The 20,011-nt window shown below is 32.8% G+C and overlaps 2 protein-coding genes across 2 annotated transcripts; both read left to right on the top strand.

The window, feature by feature from the left end:
- Window positions 1-3,557: 3,557 nt before the first annotated feature.
- Window positions 3,558-4,636, top strand: LOC122602388 (probable carboxylesterase 12). The gene has a single exon (XM_043775077.1). It carries the CDS (start codon window positions 3,578-3,580, stop codon window positions 4,634-4,636), a length of 1,059 nt encoding a protein of 352 aa, XP_043631012.1. The 5' UTR covers window positions 3,558-3,577.
- Window positions 4,637-9,164: 4,528 nt separating this feature from the next.
- On the top strand, window positions 9,165-15,392 carry LOC122599907 (armadillo repeat-containing protein LFR). Its single transcript, XM_043772515.1, has 8 exons — window positions 9,165-9,401; window positions 10,738-10,907; window positions 11,013-11,152; window positions 11,250-11,503; window positions 12,095-12,200; window positions 13,257-13,395; window positions 13,479-13,606; window positions 14,923-15,392. Exons 1-8 carry the CDS (start codon window positions 9,218-9,220, stop codon window positions 15,176-15,178), a joined length of 1,377 nt encoding a protein of 458 aa, XP_043628450.1. The 5' UTR covers window positions 9,165-9,217; the 3' UTR covers window positions 15,179-15,392.
- Window positions 15,393-20,011: the final 4,619 nt, after the last annotated feature.

Below are 20,011 nucleotides of genomic sequence, written 5' to 3'. Positions count from 1 at the left end.
ATAAAACTAACATAGTGCATAACTAATTATCTTTATTTAAGTGTTTAATAACACATTCATCCGTCAAAATCGAAATAATCATGTTTTTTGTTTTGTGCATCAATCTTGGATGCATATTCATCAAAATGATGCATCCAACAAAAAACGTGATTTTTCCGATTTTGATGAATCAATGTGTTGTTAAACACTTAAATAATGATAATTAGTTATGCACTATGCCAGTTTTATAGACTTTTAATGCATCAAAATGATGTTTTTAAGGTGTTCTCACCGTTCTTATTTTAAAACTGTTCTTATTTGATTGTCTCCCTATATTATATATATATATAGTTATAAAGTTATTATATGTAAATTATTTCTTCATTGAAGATTCGATCTTACTTGTTTCTTTTGTATATATCGATTAAATAATGATGATGATATGATATTCAGAAGTAATACATGTTTGACCTGAAGTGATGTGTGATTTACTCGCTGTTAGATCAAGTAATACATAAAATCATATTGCAAAGTATAGAATCGGTACTAGTCGGGAAAATACTGAAATTCCCGTACCGATACCGATTATGAAAATTCGATTCAGTATCCGGTTCTTGATTTTAGATACACTCGGTTTCGGTATTTTTTGGTATTGGTACGGTTCCGTACCGAATATCATCCCTAGTAAAATTACTTATTAGGCCTATCATCTTTCAACAAGGAGTTATTGAAGTCCTCCTGATCATGAACTACACCTGTGACAAGCAGTACAAAAAAGAATTACTACTGAAGGCATTAATTATATATTTAAGTCGCTCGGTCAAATCATTTATTATTTGAGTCTGATGGTTTTGGTCATTGCTCTTTCGATTATGGTCGGGCCGGGTCGGGTTATAGTTTCCAAATTTAGGTATTGCATGTATTTTTATAAGAACTCAACCACATACCTAATTGTTATATATTGTTTTTTATAATTTGGACATGAGACTCATTTTGTCATGTATACAAGACAGAAGTTACAAATGGTTTGTTCATAATCAAAATGGGATCACCTTTTATGTTTTATTTTGTCAAATGTAACATGTCTATAAAAGAGAGAAGTTACAAATGTTCAATTTTACTACCCTAGTCCGCTAGCGCTAGCAATGTGGCACGCGGGATTATATTCTTACATTTTTATTGTACGAGAGAAAGTGTCCTCACTTCACGAAAGTGAGATGGTGGGGTGATAGGTCATAAGCGATGATAAGTCATAGAGTGTGATGGCTAATGCTTTAGCCGTACGGGTTTCGTCGGATTTAAAAATTCGTCGAAAGTAGAATGACATCTCTAATGAAAGAGCATGAAATTTTAGGGACACTCATACAACTTGTATAATTTATCGATATACAGTTTTTGAGATAAAAGATTTTTTAATGAATTAGAGGAATAAAATGATTTTTTGAGTAGAGAGACGAAAATGAGTGGTTGAGATTTAAGAGTATCATAGGAATATTAGATATAGATATTTAAATTAGTGAATAGAGAAGAAAGATAATTTAGATAGTTCAACACCAATACACAATTATCACTCATATTTGTTCTTCACGGGATTCGAATACACAATATTATAGTTACTCGGTCAGCTCGCATACTGCTAGACTACAAGCCTTTTGTTACTATTCTTATGTTTTATTTTGTCAAATACTAATATATCTTTAATCCTACATTAACTGGTAGATAAATCATAATCTGAAATCACTTTCTTTATAAATTAAAGATCGAGTTCGATCTTATATTCAACCTGTCTTTTTCCCAAAAGGACATTAAATGTTTTACAATGTACGATAGTATAGTATTAAGAATAGATCGTAAACTATATATGAAGCAACTGATATACAATAGTATTCTAACATAATTAAATGATAGCTCAGTTCGTACGTTGTACGTACGTGTTATATTGATTTGAAATGTCCAAACCAAAGAATCCAAAACTTTGTGGGATCACAGACACAGAGGCAAAAGATGGTCCATCATATGAGATGCACTTTTATTGGAAAAATGATAGCACATGTGATTCATAAAGTATATACAGTACTCATACTAGTTTATATACCCGTCTAACTATTCTACCGTAATTTTTACAGTAGTTGTTCTCTCAAAAGAATTGTCTACATAAACTTTTCCATAATACCTCTAGCAGATACAACATACAACAATTTATCGTTAAAATCTATCTTAGTTCATTTCTATTTTCCTTTCTTTTTTGTTACTCTTCCTCTCATATTAAATCTAATTTTTACTTGTCAACTATTCTGCTTTCAACTTTAATCGTAAAAAACTTTGTTTATATTATATAAAGATTCATATAAAATATATGTTTTGATTGAGTTTTAATTATATTTTTCATCGATATAACTTGCATCAATTATATAATACCAACAAAAATCATTTATAATAAAAGTTGAAAAAACATTTAACAAGTCAAAATTGAATATTTAATATAAGACGGAATGATATTTAACTAACTCTCTTTATTTTTCCTAAACTGTCCATTTATCATAAATAACAGCTATTACTCAACATTTTTACCTATTATACCCTTAGATATAAGTTATTAATTTTCTAGTTAATAGTGAATTAAATGTGAAGACAAAATTCACATTTTGGAGTGTTTGGAATATGTTTTGACGTGATTATGTGGTTATATTATCCATCTATACTATATTATAAAATAGATATCTCATACATTTTAAATTTTAACACTTACTTTCACAAAATGCCCATGTATCGATTCTATATTTCTCTAAGACCTTTTCTCTCTCCTAAAATTTTAACCAATTATTTTTTTCTCTCTTCTACATAAATCATTTATTCATCCAATTCATTCAAAATCTTTTATCTCAAAAACCATACATCGATAAATTATAAAAATTATATGGGTGTTCTTAAAATTTCATGCTACTTCATTAGAAATGTCATTCGATATACTTTCGACGAATTTTTAAATCCAAGGGTGGACGGCTAAAGCATTTAACTATCGCATTCTATGATCAATCACACTCTATGACCTATCACTCCATCATCTCACCGCCACTAACTCGACGGTCGTTGCAACGCGCGGGTACCGTTCTCGTGTTTGTAAAATGCAAATAAACAAAAAAATTGTTTGATATATTGAAAATGTGATTATATGCGTTTTCATAGAGAAAACTGTAGAGACACGTTTTTTTAAAACTCATTTTTGAAAAGGCAAAATCCATTTTAACAAATGCAACCCCAAACACCCCTTTAGCCTTCTAAACTTTGTCAATCTTTATCTTTCTTTATATATTAGTCGTATCTATTTCCTTGAATTAATTCAATTTTTTCAGATTTAAAAAGTGAAACGCGCGAGAGTTAAATTCTGACCCAATAACATTGTTTTTTTTATAATGGGTCAGTGAAATGAGATCGAGTTAATAGCAGGGGTGTACGTAACAGGGTATTGGGCCGGGGTGGAGCACCCATGATATGATGAACAAAACACATTAACCCACATTTATTTTCCTCTGACAAAATTGCTAGCTTGACACTAACGTTGTTTTATTTATATTCATTTGAACTGAACCACAAACATATGTATTTTTTTAAAAACCTCTTTTGTTTTCTCGATCACCATCAATCATATATCGATCACAATATGACTAGTAATGTTTTTCCTTCACGATATATGTCAAGTAGCGAAGAAATCCCTCTACAAATCCATGGGTGGTTACGAATCCACAAAAACGGTCGATGTGAAAGATTGGTAGGAAATGACATCATCCCACCGGGTATGGATCCATTAACCGGGGTCCAATCCAAAGATATCATTATCTCACCCAACGTTTCTATAAGGCTTTACATTCCAAAAAGCGCTAACAAAAATCGGAAACTTCCTACCTTAATTTACTATCACGGTGGCGGTTTCGTGACAGAATGTGCCGGTTCCTCCACGTACCACCCGACATTAAACTTAATTAGTTCAGAAACCAACATGGTCGCAATCTCGGTTAATTATAGATTGGCACCAGAACATCTTATCCCAATTGCATACGAGGATGCATGGGAAGCAATGAAATGGGTGGCCATACATTTAAAAGGAAATGGTCACGAGTCGTGGCTAAATGACTACGCGGATCTTCATAACGTATATTTATGTGGAGATAGTGTGGGTGCAAATATTGCTCACAATATGGCTATACGGGTCGGGCTAGAGTTAGACCCATGTAAGGTTGTAAAACTAGAAGGTCTTATACTACTTCATCCATTTTTCGGTGGAAAAGAACCTATTGGATCCGAGTTTAATAAACATCAACAAAACAAGGCGTTTGTTGATCATTTGTGGATGTTAGCTAACCCTGTTGGGGTCGACGGGCTGGATGACCCGTTGTTTAACCCGTCTAGAAACCCAAATATATCGAGTTTGGGTTGCTCCAAGATACTTGTTTGTGTTGGAGAGAAGGATGGGTTAAGGGATAGGGGATTGAATTACAAAAAAATAGTTGAAAAGAGTGGGTGGAAAGGGGTTGTGAAGGTATTTGAGAGCAAAGGGGCAGGGCATGTGTTCTTTTTGCATAATAGATCATGTAAGAATGCTTCTATATTGCGCAAAAACATATGTAGCTTTGTCAATGTGATTCGTAGCAAGTCATAAAATATTAAAGATTGCTAAAGAAATATCTAGAAGTTTTTCAGCTAGAATAGTATGATACATGATTAAAAAGTAAATGCCAAATATTTCGAGATTACAATGACTATGTTGGAAGATTCAATATATTATGTATCCGATGAATTTGAAGTATATGATGCACGATAGTGGTAGATTAATCAAAAAGTGTGTTACGATTATCATTTCTCATTGCATATATAGTTTAATCTGTTTGCTATTCAACATCTTGTATCGAGAGACTAGATTGCATTTTGTATTGAGAGACTAGAGTGTCCTAAGGTTTTTTGTAATACGGTACAATTCTTCAATCATGAAGAAATAGTTTAAACTTTTGAATTTACACTAGCATATTATGATACATGTGATAACCCATCAATTTATAAATTATGAGTCTCAACAATAATATATAAGAAAATATATTGAGTAACCTTGAGTTTTGACACTTAATTAGTATATAGTATGTGGAATGACCCGATAATATATACTAAATGAAATTTGAGTAAATATGTTTACGAGCGTAAACCCACCAGGCTAAAAAAAGACCCCGACCAGGAACTATTAGCGGTGACGTCGCCGCTAATACTGTGGGCCCCCATGTTCGTAATGACAAATCTGGCAGAGAAAATAGCGGGCCCCCTGTCAGTGTCAGAGTATTAACGGCGACGTCGCCGCAAATGCTTTGGTCGGGTTCACTTTTGTCTGGTGGTGTTACCCTCTGCCTATGTTTATTTGTTTCTGAAAAATAAATTGAAAAACCAATTGGGTGAAACGTTAATGGTACCGCAATCATGTGACCACATAGGCCCACAAATAATACTAAAGGTCACAGTTTCAAAATGTGCCAAAGTCAAGTAGAAAATCTATATTATGTGATCCCATGTGTGAGGATAGTGACTTACCGGACATGAGTTATATGCGGTGTGCGCTTTGGGTACCAAAATATTACATGAGACCACCCATTTACCTTTTTAAAAAAAAGAAAAAGAAAATAAAGGTAATGAACAGGTGGTTAATTGGTAAGGGCGGCTTTCGAACAACGAAATGCCTTAAGAATATGGTTCGCGAAGCATCTACCTGTAACTTATTTATCTTTTGGTTGGAAAATATATGGATAATAATTTCCTATTATTGATTCACCTACCACTATAATTGAGTAATTGATATTTAATTTGTATTAACGAACCACACCTACATTTGCTGGGGAAAAAAAACAACGTACACCAAGTAACCTACCTATCGATATTCGATAGATCTATCATCGACTCATCGCATAGCTAATAGCCTAATATCAAATCAACTGTTGGCGTGCCACTACTAAAATTTGCATGAAATTTATTCTACTCGATCAAACGGTAGACATTATTAACTCTATATATATTAGGCAAAAAAAAAAGAAGAAGAAGAAAAAAAAAACTCATACGGTCATATGTGCTCATCCATGATATATGTGCTTTTAAATACTCTAGCGGTCTAGCAAGTTTTCAAAGGGCGAGTATTTCTTGTATATAAGCACATGGATTTTCTTCAAAGTATATAAACTTTCATGAAATTTTTTCTTTCTTTCTACTTTCTAAAATGGATAAAAGTTCAAACGTCCACATATATTATTTATTCTTATCGAACAACGAGTTAGCAGTTAATATTCAAAACACTCTAATAACATCTAATTAGACAGTATATAGAGCTCAAACCACACATATTTGAGATGAAACCCAAGACTCTCGAAACAACCCCACCCCCATAATCCACTCATAAAATTTTTAGAAATTGATATTCGAACTTTAGTGGTTTTTCCCAAGGTCTAAGACGTTGTCAATAAGCTATTATTAACGTGGAGATATTTTATCCTAAATTATTTTGAGACTTTTTTAAAACTAAAGATCTTCTAGTAATTGATTTTTATTTTTGGGTCGTCGAGTTGTTTCATCTTATTAACATTATGTTCTTGACAATTTTTCAGATATGGAAAAAAAAATGCATATGATGTTAAAATAAGTTGGTTTATTGAGTTGTTTTCACAAGATGAAAATGAAAATATATTGATATAATTCGAAAGGATTCTTTTAGTTATTTTTGCGTTAAAAATTTTTTCTCTCATATTTTACATGATCTGAAAAAAAATATATCTATTCTTATTAGCTCAAGAATAAAAGGGCATAAAACTCGAAATTTAGAATTTCAGAAAATTAACTTTTATTTCGCGATGACTATTAGGCCTAAGCCAACGACCCCTTCGTGGGCTCTTTCTCAAAGCCATTGACGAGGAAGGGGTTGGCAGCAAGGGGTTCGTGAGCTCTTCGATGGAGGTGCTTCGTTGGGTCGAATGAGGACGACGAGAAAGAGAGAGAGGCGCATTTTGTTTGTCTGTTTTTATAGTGTAAATATATGTTTATTATATATATTTAGGATAGAGAAAAGGAGAGAGAAAAGTTGAGAAAGAGGTGAGTAAGAGGTAGGGTTGGTAGTGAGTGAGGAAGAAGTAATTTAGGAGAGAGAAAAGTTGATGTAACAGTGAGGAAGAGGAATGATGGTGTCATGGGTTGACAGAGGCCTTAGCAAATGTCAACGACAAACATTGTTAGAACTTAGATGTTCGATTACCCATTTGAAAATCGGTTTTAGTCATGGTCATTTATATGTCAACCTTTCATGAGTTGAGAGCAACAAACAGTTTGAAGCTTCTAGAATTGGACAAAATGAAGGTTGTACCAATGCTACAACTAACATGATTTTACAGAAGTATTTGTATATTTCTAATTACAGTTGAAATAAATATTATTTAATGGTTCCGTTTATCTTATTTGGTTTCTATTTTTGTGTCATATTTACTTTATGGTATTAAAAAAAAATTATAGTCTTGACATACTATTATTACATCACCATTTTTTTACCTGTACGATGTAGGGGGTTAATCTAGTTATTAATATTAATATTAATATATATACTCTAATATGTTAAAACATGATTGAATTTTTTTTTAAGGAATATGTGACGTAAATTTTGATTGAAAAATGTATTTCTAGTTTATTTTTTAATAAAATAATTTTTATCTTTAGGTTGATAACCTTTTCCTAATATAATTATAATATATAATATAATTCTAAAATTAATAATCTTAACCTAATTATAATATAATATTTTTTCAAATAATAACCTTGACCTACTAAATATATATATATATACATATATATGAAAGTAAGTATTCACGCGTTGTCGCGGTAAGATGGTATGGTGATATAGGTCATAAATTGTGATATGTCATAGAGTGAGATTTATTCTAAGGATATTATGAATAAGTGATAAGAGTATTTTGGGATTTTTACTTGTATAAAGTTGAAAAAATGGAGGGAACAAATGCTTTATAATGTAGTATAAATATATATATATAGATAGGGGAAAAATATTTTGAGACCAACTAAAAAAAGTCCAAAAAAGGACCATTGATTTTCATAACTTACACACCACCATCATCATCTACTACGATATACAAGACTTTTTTGTAAAAATACTAAGACTTTCCAGTGATGGGCTCACAGAAAAATCATGTGTAAGTTAGCCTACACATGTGTAAGTTACACATGATGTTCTGGTGGGCCCATCGACTGAAAGTCTTAGTGTTTTTACAAAAAAGTCTTGTATATCGTAGTAGATGATGATGGTGTACAAAAATCAATGGTCATAATTGGTCCTAAAATAAGAGGTGGTCTCAAAATATCTCACCCCTAGATAGATATATACATAACATATATATTATCATTATATGTCATTCGTTTTTTTTTTGTTCCTCGAAGCTTGAGGGAAAAAAAGAAAACAAAACTATATCATTAACTTATGGGATAAATATCTTGGAATGTAACAAATTTTGAAACGAATGTCTATAGTAGAAAATAACTAAAGTTGTGTGTATTATATGTAAACAACTCGAAATAATGTTTATTGTATGTAAAAAATGTATTCAACCAATTAAAATCTAACAAGTAGCACCTCTATATGATTGTCACGTATGTTTTCTTACATACAATAAACATTTTTTTGATTTGTTTACATATAATATACACAACTTTAGTTATATTTTATTATACATTCGTCCAAAGTTTGTTATATTACATGATACTTATCCCTTAACTTTTTATCTCTAGACGCAAGATAGCAAGCAAAAATTGGTTTGATTTTTCAAGTTACTTGATGAAACGACATAACTATATGTTTTGTTTTGTTAACTAGGTAAAAGTTGGGAGTTTGGTTTGGTGATGCATAACTATTTGTTTTGTTTTGTAGAGACTCGATATTCGTTTCAAATCGATACATATTCGTCAATCCATAAAGGTATTTTTTCTAACCCATTAGCATAATTTCCATGGAAAACTTTAATCTTGTCATGTTTATAATAGATAGATACATTTTAAATTCAAATAATTTGTTGCATTGATAAAATTTAAAAATACATAGTTACATACATATACATAGTTATATAGTTATAGTTATAATTTAAAAGAACGAACTTTAATAAATAAATCAACTAGTCCCGTACTCCCGTTACACTTTTGGCGTAACCAAAAAAGAGAGATGCAGAAACGAGAGTTAGCTAAACAAGCCGGCGCTTCCGGCGGCTCCGGTACACCGGCGGCGAAGAGAGGCCGTCCAGTTGGCAGCACCGCCAGCAACATGGCCGTCGCTGCATTGGCAGCGGACTCCAATGCGCCGTTATCACTTCTTGGCCCATCGCTTCAAGTTCACTCCGCTTTCGCTGGTCAGTAAATCAGTCCCTCATTTCGAAACCCTAATTTTAATTTTTCTTTCAATTTAGAATTCTTTACTTTTGTTCAATATAATATATAGATAAATAATAAATTTATAAACTTTTTAGCTAGCTTGTATTTAGGTTTATTTTATGTATCAAGATTTTGAAAAACATTCACAGATCTTTCCAGAATCACAGTTATTGCAAATTTACGTACACGATATTTTAATGCATAGGATAGGATTGTATCTCTGGAAGAGAGATTAGGGTTTAAGAGTTTCAACTTTAAGTAAATTTGGATTACTTGACATGAATGTGACCGGGTTGGTGGCGTCGCGTCATAAGTGTTGGTTAGTTTATTAAAGAATGCGTGCTGATGTCTATTGGTTCGAACACGTATTAGGGTTTAAGTGGCTAGGGCATAAGTTAGTTGATAGCAGATACATAAGGAGCCATTATGTCCAAGGTGTTACCTTTTGATTAATTGAATAGAAACCGACTCTCAGAGAGAGGCTATCTAATTGATTGGTGTTCTGCAGAGCTGGCTTTTGTGTGAGATGATTACGGATATCCATTGGTTTAGCTTTAAGCCTTAACAAAAGAGTGTGGTGGGTCTAGAGTCCAACTTCGTTGGATTTAAAATGGTAGCAGATTCTAAAAATAGTTTTTCTTTATTACTATGTTGCAACCCATTTTAAAAAAAAAGCTGATAAGATGTTGGTTGGTGCCGCTATGTAATTCTGTTCTGTTCTTTAACTGTTACTCTATTTTTGCTTTTCTTGAAGCAATTGTTTGTTGTCTTCAGCACCATACCCACCTTCTTTTACTTGTCTATATACTTTATATTAGTATTTTCTAGTATACTAGGATACGAGTGAGGGTATATAGCATAATTGGACGTGTATATACACAAGGGTGAATAGGTTGGAAGATGTGAATATTTTGAATATACTCAGTAGTGGATCCAATTTATAGGGATCAATACTATTATTTCAGATGATATGGACATTTCCGATGTGATATTTAGAGGGAGTTAGAAGAAGCAAGGACATGCTAAGAGCCTAATACTGACATATCGGAAGCAGTGATGAGAATTCTGAAAGATTGGAATTAATTTAAGGAATTAACTTTACATGGAAGCGTGCATAGAAGGATGCTTATCATGTTTTGAAGTCTTGCTAGTTTGGCTCATAATGATTCATTTTGAGGTTCATAATCTGTAGCCTTTTCAATGTGGCGGGGATGAAAACTGAAATGCTGTTTCTTTAGTTTAGTGTAGTTTAATATTTTTTTTATAACAAAACTTCTCCAAAATTTTGATGCAATTCTTATTTCTCTTTTGTAGACCAAAATAATAAACGGATTGTTCTTGCACTTCAAAGTGGATTAAAGAGCGAGCTAACATGGGCACTAAATAGCCTAACTCTGCTTTCGTTTAAAGAGAAAGATGAAGTGCGCAAGGATGCAACTCCATTGGCAAAGATACCTGGATTGCTTGATGCTCTTCTCCAAGTTGTATGTGACCGCGCTTGTGTAGCCTCACATTTTAATCATCCTATTTTTCTTTTTATTTTTGAAGATTGCTGTTTTTAATATATTTTGGATGCTCAACAAGGGCAGATAGATGACTGGCGTGATATCGCTCTTCCAAGAGAGCTTGTAAAGACACCAAGAACAAGGTCACTAGGTGTTAACTCTGTTGTTACTGGATTTGGAAATGAGTATAAAGCTTTAGTCTCAAATGATGTGCCCAGTTCAAAGTAAGTTTCTTGTGCAACCTTTTTCTTCTTTATGCTTTCAGATTCTTGTGTGTTGCCGTCAATACAACTTAGTATTTGTTTCTATAATTTACGGCAGCATTGGATCTGCGTCTGTTTTGGAGGTTTCTGCTCAGAAAAAAGCTGCCAAATCTCAACCTTCTGAATGGTGGCTTGCTGAGGATGGTCTGTTTAATTTAGATGACGAGGGCCGCACTGAAAAGCAGCAGTGTGCTGTTGCTGCATCCAATATTCTTCGAAATTTCTCTTTTATGCCTGAAAATGAAATCATTATGGGCCAGCATCGCCATTGCCTGGAGACAATCTTCCAGTGCATGGAGGACCATTGTACAGGTAAATAGAAAACATTACATTTTCCCCTAGTAATCTAGATCATCATGTTTGTAAGTATGAGATGAAAATAACACTGTTCCTCTAGAACTCAGTCTGAATCTTACAACAAAAAATTTTCTTTCTTGATATAAAAATACACAAGTCATTATCAAGTTTTTATAACTTAAATTTTTCTTTTAACAATTAAATTGTAAATAACTTCTATTTAAAGGTCAAACTCGTGGTGATGCATTGAACGATATATAATAGTGATATTATACTCAAATGGATTTATCTTAAAAAGATAACTGTAATATCACATTAGCAATTTGTGAGCTATGCATTTTACTTAAAGAAGTGTAAGCATACATGCGCCCAGAATAAACTTTTTATTTTAATTTAGTTAATGAAACAATAATATAATGGGTTTGTATGCAACTATCATTGATTAGTTGGTATCTTTGATCTAGAACTTAACCTTTTTTGAGCGATGTTTACAACTTTTTCTATGATAACAACCTATATACAAATTAAAGGGTCTATATAATTTGTCCATTGATAAAAATGACTTTTGTATGTATCTGACTAATATCACTTCTACATTGTTCACAGAGGATGAGGAACTGGTAACAAATTGTCTCGAGACAGTTGTGAATTTGGCTCCACTTATTGACCTTCGAATTTTCAGTTCATCAAAGCCTTCCTACATCAAGATCACGTAAGAATCTCTATAGTTCCTTCACTACTTTTTTGGTTTATTTTGGTGGCGATATCTTTCCATTTACTTGTGCATGGAGGTATTCTGGTTTTATCGTTATTGGTTCAAACGGGTGGAATGAAAATACCCGGGTCAAAGATGCCCAAAATGAATTTTAGTGCATAAAACATTCCAAATTTTCTTTTTTAAAGCATGCTTTTTATCATAAGCAACCCAACATTACACCACCAAAGACGCAATTTGATGGCAATCAACTTATAATCTGATCGCAATACCCGAAACCAAACACAAACTACAACGATTCTTTACGAGATACAGACACACCACTCTAGAGTAATCGCTAGGCAGAATCTCCAATTCGAATTCCCGATACAGTCACACCACGAGAACTAGAATTAGACTTCCAAAGATCACCTCCTAACCTCCTGCCAAGAAATTAGAATAGCAATGGAAAATATCCTCCAAAATAGAGAATAAAATTCAGGAAATCGAATCTGTCTTTCATTCCCCTTTTTCCCAGTACCTAATAATGAAAAAGAAAAAACTAACAAAGCACTACCTCCCACGTTCCTTACACTTGTAGAATAATGAAACTAACAATTTTGAAAACTTCAAAATAAAAGATATTAGGACACTTAATAAAATTAAAATAACAACTAAATGCTGTGGAACAAAACGTGGGGAATAAACTGGTGCAAGCGATTAAGTGTTTTGACACTCCAACTGGGCCAAATTAATCCACTTCTGACTTGGGCTCGGGTCTAGGAGACTTGGGCTTGAATCTGTTGGGCTCCAGGGCAGGTCCCTATCACAACTACTCCATCATTTCCATACGAGTTTTGTAACGTAAAGGTTACTAATGAATATATATAATTATGCTCGCCGTACTAGTTATGTATTATACAAGTGCTATTATTGGAAAATAGGTCTTCTGTGCAAATTAGACCACCCATTATGTTAGTATCCAACCTGTCATTTTACGTTATAGTTTTTAACATAGGACGTATAACCATATGCAACATGCTTATGAAATCTTTTTGGAATTTGTCAAAAAAGAGAAAAACGTGCTGTTCAAGCCATCATGGGAGTATTGGGATCTACTTTTAAAACATGGCATTGTGCGGCCGCTGAGTTACTTGGGCGTATTATAATAAATCCTGACAATGAACCCTTTCTTCTTCCGTTTGCACCACAGGTTTGCTTTTGCTTTTATCTATTGTGGTATTTGGTATTGTTTTTCAGCTATATTTATTTTAATACATTTAGTCGCTTGTACAGATCTACAAGCGATTGGTTGATCTTTTGAGCATGCCAGCTGTGGATGCACAAGCTGCTGCTGTGGGTGCACTTTATAACCTTGCTGAAGTTAATATGGACTGCCGATTGAAGCTTGCTGGTGAACGATGGTAAGAGGTTCTATTTACTTTCTTTGAACATTAAAAGTTGAATGCCTCACTTAGAAACATTTTTAGTAGACTAGCTCAAGCAAATACAAAATCTGTGTAAATACACCTTTAATTGAATGGTTATATAACTATATTTAGAAAGGTTATTGTTGCAAAATGGGAGGCGCCTAGCAAATCACAAGTACGGGCCGGATTGAGTTGACCCATTAGACTTTTGGTCCCACTTCTAGCATTTCTCAAGAATAACTAGCATGTTAAATACGATAACGAAAAGCTTCCTGTTTTCTTGAATCTTGATTTTAGGATGATTTTCTCTCATCTAAAGTTTACTTTGGATGATTCCAACCCGTTTGACCAGTCTTACTTGTTTCTGATCAAACTAATCATTTTGAGGTTGCTAGATAAAATATAGCCTGAAGCGACCCTTACACTTGGTTCATACTACTATTATGACAGTATAATTCTATATAATGAATTTACAATATTCGTTAATCTTGGCTTGCGTTAGTCAGGTCGTGATTCGTGGTGAGTTGGTTTTGTAGGGGGACCTCCTGTTTTCTTTCTATATTAAAATTGGAAAGTGAGATAGACATTGAAATAAGTTATGAATATTGAATGGTTGTTGGGACTGTATATATCCAATGCCATAAAGAACGTCTTAGACTTTTGAGTTTTGAGGCAAAATACACTATCTTGCCAATTAAAGATCTAACATTGGGTGTTCTAGCAAGATACTGAGGTCTGTTCTCTCTTTTTGAATCTTTTTTTTATGAAACTGACTGTATCAACTTTTAAGAAAATGACATAATAAACCACTAAGCACAATTCTTTTAGCTGTCAAGAGAGAAGCTTTATAACAGGTACTTCAGGATTGTTCAAAGGTTAAAAAAGCATGAGTAAATCTCTTGAATATTAGAAGTAACAACATCTACCCATTTGCTTACAAATGGGTTGGTTTGGGTGTTTATTATCTCCGACTTTTCAAGTGGGTAAAAAATATAACAACAATTAGCTAAAGGGAAATGGGTAAAAGCAGAAGCTGGTTGAAGGCTGTCCAAAGTGTATTTGATACAAAGTAGATTTTGTGGTAGTGTGGTACCCATTTAGTTTTCAATTTTCATATCATTTTTAATACAAATTATCTATAGAAAGATAATCCGTTTTGAACAAATAGTGTTTCTGTTTATCACAGTCATAACACAGCTCACACCAATGATAACTTGTTTTGCCATGGTTATAAAAAATGGCTTGATCTGTTATTCAGCCCAATTATGTAAACAGTAAACTCAACTTATGCTTTCATCTGAACTGGTCAGGGCGGTAGACCGGTTGCTAAAAGTCATCAAAGGACCACATCCAGTACCGGAAGTGTGTAGAAAAGCAGCAATGATACTAGAGAGCTTAGTGTCTGAACCACAAAACCGTCCCCTGCTCCTAGCCTATGAAAACGCATTTGCAGAAATACTGTTTTCTGATGGAAAATATTCAGATACATTTGCTAGGATATTGTTTGAATTAACATCGAAGCCCAACAGCAAAATAGCAACTGCTCGTGGTATATGGGGCATGTAGTATATGTGATATTGCAGCCAGTTCGGCAGGTATGGGAAAAATAGGTATATGAAACTCCTGTAGTTCATTGTAGTTTAGCATGAATGTGTCCCCCCCTTTTTCGTGTTGTAGTTGAGGGAAGTTGTTAGTAACTGCCAGTTCAAAGTAATTTAATTATAAGTAGATAAACAATTGGGATCGTAGCTTATGAGTAATGCCTTTTCACTTGGGTTTACTTTCGATTGTCGGCTTTACTTTACCTTTTTTCTTTCTTTTTGAAATTGTGGAATATGATCATGTATATTTTGTATTGCCATGCTATTACCAAAAAAATAAATTTCTATCTAAAATAGAAGAAATACGAAGATAACTCTCACCTCTTGCATTGTAGATTTGTAGTTAAGCTTCTGCATCTACCTATTTGATTGTTTAGAGGTTATGTACAACCAAACCCCGATCTATTTTTCTAAAATGGCTGAAATTTGTCACATCTAAGTTGTCAGTGCCGTGGTGACTGTTTCGGTCCAACTTTGGTTGTGCCGTACTTCTAAAACAATGCATCCTTGTTGTGATGCAATGCTTTTATAAAATTATGATCGATTTGTGCAAGTGTTTGAGTATTATGTGTTAAGAGTTTAGATTGCGGCAAATGGTTAAGCCGGCTGTACCCGTATTTGGTTGGGCATAGACTGACCATGGTAATGATATACATCTATTAAACTTGGACTGAAAATATAGGAACAGTTGTCACATTAAAGCTAATGAGTGTTTAGACAGATTTTATATTGAGATCCTGGGATTGATATCTCGAGAAATATCTACAGTAGATGCAATTCATATTTGATTGGTGTATCAGCTTAAAAATCTAAAGCCAAAGAATGAGTTAATGTCATACTTGATACATACTTGCATGGTTTGTGAATCTAAAAGCACAAATAAAATTATTTTCCGTTACATTGGTAAAGTGACTTTGCCATCGTGTAGGTTTTGGGGCATTAATATTTAATACATCTAAACTGCAAGAAATGCAATGCAGAATACCTTAAAATTTGGATTTCTATTTCTAGGAAGGAAATTTTGATATTTCATTTTTTGGTAAAAGTCAAATCCACCTATTCCTATACTACGGTCATTATCATGGCCTTCATATCGGTCCACATCTTCTATTTTTGGCAGGAAGATTTGTCATGTACACATGTGATCGTTAGATTTGGGAATGGCAAAAGGTCAAAAGCCGTATCACCTTTATCTTGATGTTTGGTTGGTCATAGCTTGGTCATCGTCATGTTATGTTATCCCCTTTAAATAGATGGAGTCGAAAAATAGAAATAACCGCCACATTTGAATAAAGATATACATGTTTCGGTTAAGCCTATAGGTGGATTCTCTGTTATGATTGGAAACTTTGCTCACACGATATATATATCTAGAATAAACGAAGAGGGGGTGATAATGTTCAGCATTATTGACAATATGATTACGGCATGCTGAAATATCTTGTTAAAGTTTCACTTTTGTTTCCGCTACAAAAGCCCTCACCACACGTCCACCACGAGTCATACAAAATCGTGTGTGCTCGTGGTGGAGACCATCATATATTCCCCACGAGTCACGTGATACTCATTGCCGGAGCTCTAAATTAAAAGTCATTCGGTATCTTGTTCTCTAGGTTATGAATTCTAATTCAAAGTACAGACAACCAAGTGGGAAAGGTAATGTTATAATTGACATCTGAGCTACCAACCAGTATAATTAAACTAAACTTAAGCTGTTCCATTTTGAAATAGAGATTTCAGACCTAACTTTTTTTCAATTAATTTTGTCTTTCCATTTTCCAATCAATACATGAGTGTTGTTTTCATTTTGAATTTTCACTTTATTATAAGCTAAAGTCCAAATGTATTAAATTGGGTAAGCTATACTGTCATAACTCATACAGTTCATTGGTAAAGAAAGCGACTCACAATGCTGTTGTTTCTGGACATGACATTGATGTTTGTAAAATGGGTAATATCAATCCTCCTAAGTTAATAGCCTATAAATATTCCTAATTAATAGGATTGTGATATGTAGAAAATCAAGGGTGAGATTAGGAAAAATAATTAGTGAATTACATGTGTTAACAAGTGGATATATTAGGAAGATTAGTTAGGAAGATTTATCATTTGTAACTGCAAAGACATAATACCCACATGGTCACATGACAAAATGAACATTTGAACTTTTGCCATTATCATAGATGGAATAGTAAAGACTTTGACCTCTTAAAAAAAATACTTCGTACCAAGATTTAAATCCTGACAATGATGTATTATAAAGTACTGTAGTTTATAAATTAGTTTTGATGTAAGATTTGTTTTAAAATAAAAACATTTGAACTTTTATATCATCATAACATATTGTACATTTCTACATTCATGTCTTAAATTTGTATACTATATATACACAACTCAATACTATATTTTACCAAGAAATTTTAGGTTTACATTCAGACTTGCCCTACTTCTTCAACCCATCGGTGGAGTCACTTCCTTGCACCCGCCTTACAATTTACAAAGTCTAGCCGGTTGCGCTAAAGACTTTCTTGAGTTAAGCTAATCTCATTTTCTCGGATTACCATTTTCATTCTAAGTGCATTACCAAACCCTATCATTTGCTTTACCATTTATACGGAAGAACACTCCAAAAAGTTGGCGTCCAAAATCTGAATAACTTGTAAAGATATATTAAATTGCTTATAACTTTCTGATGGCAATAAGTGTAGGGATGACAAAAATACCCGTACTCGATGGGGAACCTGATACCCGCACCCGATTTGACCGGGGATGGGGACGGGTATAGGGATATAAATTTAATCCCCGATGTAATTGGGGACGGGGATGAGAAACCGTAAATCCCCGATCCCCATACCCGAACCCGAAAATATTATATATATATTTATTAGTTACACTTTAAGTCCTTATCTATATTCTAAAATCAATTTTAAGTTTAGAGCTTTTATTTAATACTTTTTATGTGTTATACTTTATTAATTATTTACTTAACATATACATTAATTTATACATAGAAAGAAAATGTCGAAATATACATTCTCCTACGTATTTTTTATCAAGATAAATTCATGTTCATTCAAAAACGGTATCCCCGATACCCGATGAAGACGGGATGGGAATGTAATTTAATTCCCCGACGGGGATGAAAATTACAAGTAAAAATTGGGTACGGAGATGGGGATTAAGATCCCCGACAATCCCCGTCCCATTAGTCACAAAACTTAAATAATTTTTAAACTTGTGCAGATTCATAAGCATTAATGTTCACGTTACTTTCTGCTAATAAAATTAACTATTCAAATATTTAATACACCTTATTTGATCAAATCTTATGTTTACTTGTATATCTTAAAAAGTAGAAAATGGATGAGTGAATAATATGGTGAATGATTTTACCATATAAAAAAAAAAGGTAAAGTACACGAATAATCATTGTGGTTAGTCCATGTCTCTATCTTATTGATCGAACATTTTCAAGTGTTATGCATTTTTTCACCAAGACTTCCCTCATTCATGCACTGGGTAAGGTTTGTAATTTTTTTAATATCTATATTTATATTATAAAGCAAATCTAATTTTGTTCTTTAAAATTGAACTTAAAATTTCAATATTGATTTTAAGTTTCAATAAAGTACACAATCTAATGCATGATGTACCATACATTAAAGCCAAATTACATCAATAACTTCCACTATTCACTGCGCCACCAATCTCTGCCGCCACCACCACCCGTCACCGCCACCACCGTCGTCGCCACCTCCACCACTTCCACAACGCGCAAGTACCTTTCTCTCGTATAACATTAATACATAATAATGCTTGATCTCATTAAAGACAACTTATGAAAGAAAAAAATTGTAATACTAAATAAACTAATTGTAATACGCATATGATGTAAAAATTTATAAAATAATTAAAAGAGGAGGTTGAAAGTACAATTGTCACCCCTAATCTTCCTTCTTGAGCCTAATCTTCCCTCCTCTTTAATCCTCTATTTTTTTTTTTAGATATTATTAGTATTATTAAATTATTATCATCATTGTTGTTGTTGTTATTATTATTATTATAATATTTTTTTTAATTTATTTTATTGTCCATTATAGGTTCATTATGACTTTTTATTCAACAACAAAAAATAAGATTACATTAATTCATCTTGAAAATCTTAATCCAACATATGTTAACCATCATCTACGACTCTATGTTGTGTATGTATGGACTGTTTCGGAGTAGAACAACCCGAAGAAAAATCAAAACGTTCGAGATGATCTTTGTTGATAAATTGATATGTATTTTTCAAATTATATAATGTACATTTTTTGTTTCTCTTTTTGTTGAGCTTAACTTTTAATCGTTTAGTTTAAAATTGTTGTTTGTGTTTGTAGTAAGTTTAGATATAACAAACTGCAAATTTTTTTATTTAACTAAAGTTGAAAAAAAAAGGGTAAACTAAAATCAATATTTATATGGAGTTAATTTTCATACGTTTCTTCTTTAGTTTTCGTATTGATTAAATTATGATATTGGTCATAGAGATTTAATATACTTGAATTTCAATTTTTTTTTATTTTTGATTAATATATTTTGAGACAACCCATCAATTGAATGGGTCTGAGCACTAATTATCTATATATATGGTATTACTTTTTATTTGTAAGAAACCGTAACATCCAAACACAACAAAATTTTTTAAAGAGTATGTAGTATGTTATAGGGCTTTAAATATATCCAGCAAAGATAATGATTATTATCAATGTATGATTTTTAGTTAATTATGTGAACGGGTCGGTAGTAATTACTT

Source organism: Erigeron canadensis, chromosome 5 (genome assembly GCF_010389155.1).
Source record: "Erigeron canadensis isolate Cc75 chromosome 5, C_canadensis_v1, whole genome shotgun sequence".
NCBI lineage: Eukaryota > Viridiplantae > Streptophyta > Magnoliopsida > Asterales > Asteraceae > Erigeron > Erigeron canadensis.
The sequence above is the reverse complement of the archived record's forward strand: the minus strand, read 5'-3'. Positions and strand labels throughout refer to the sequence as shown.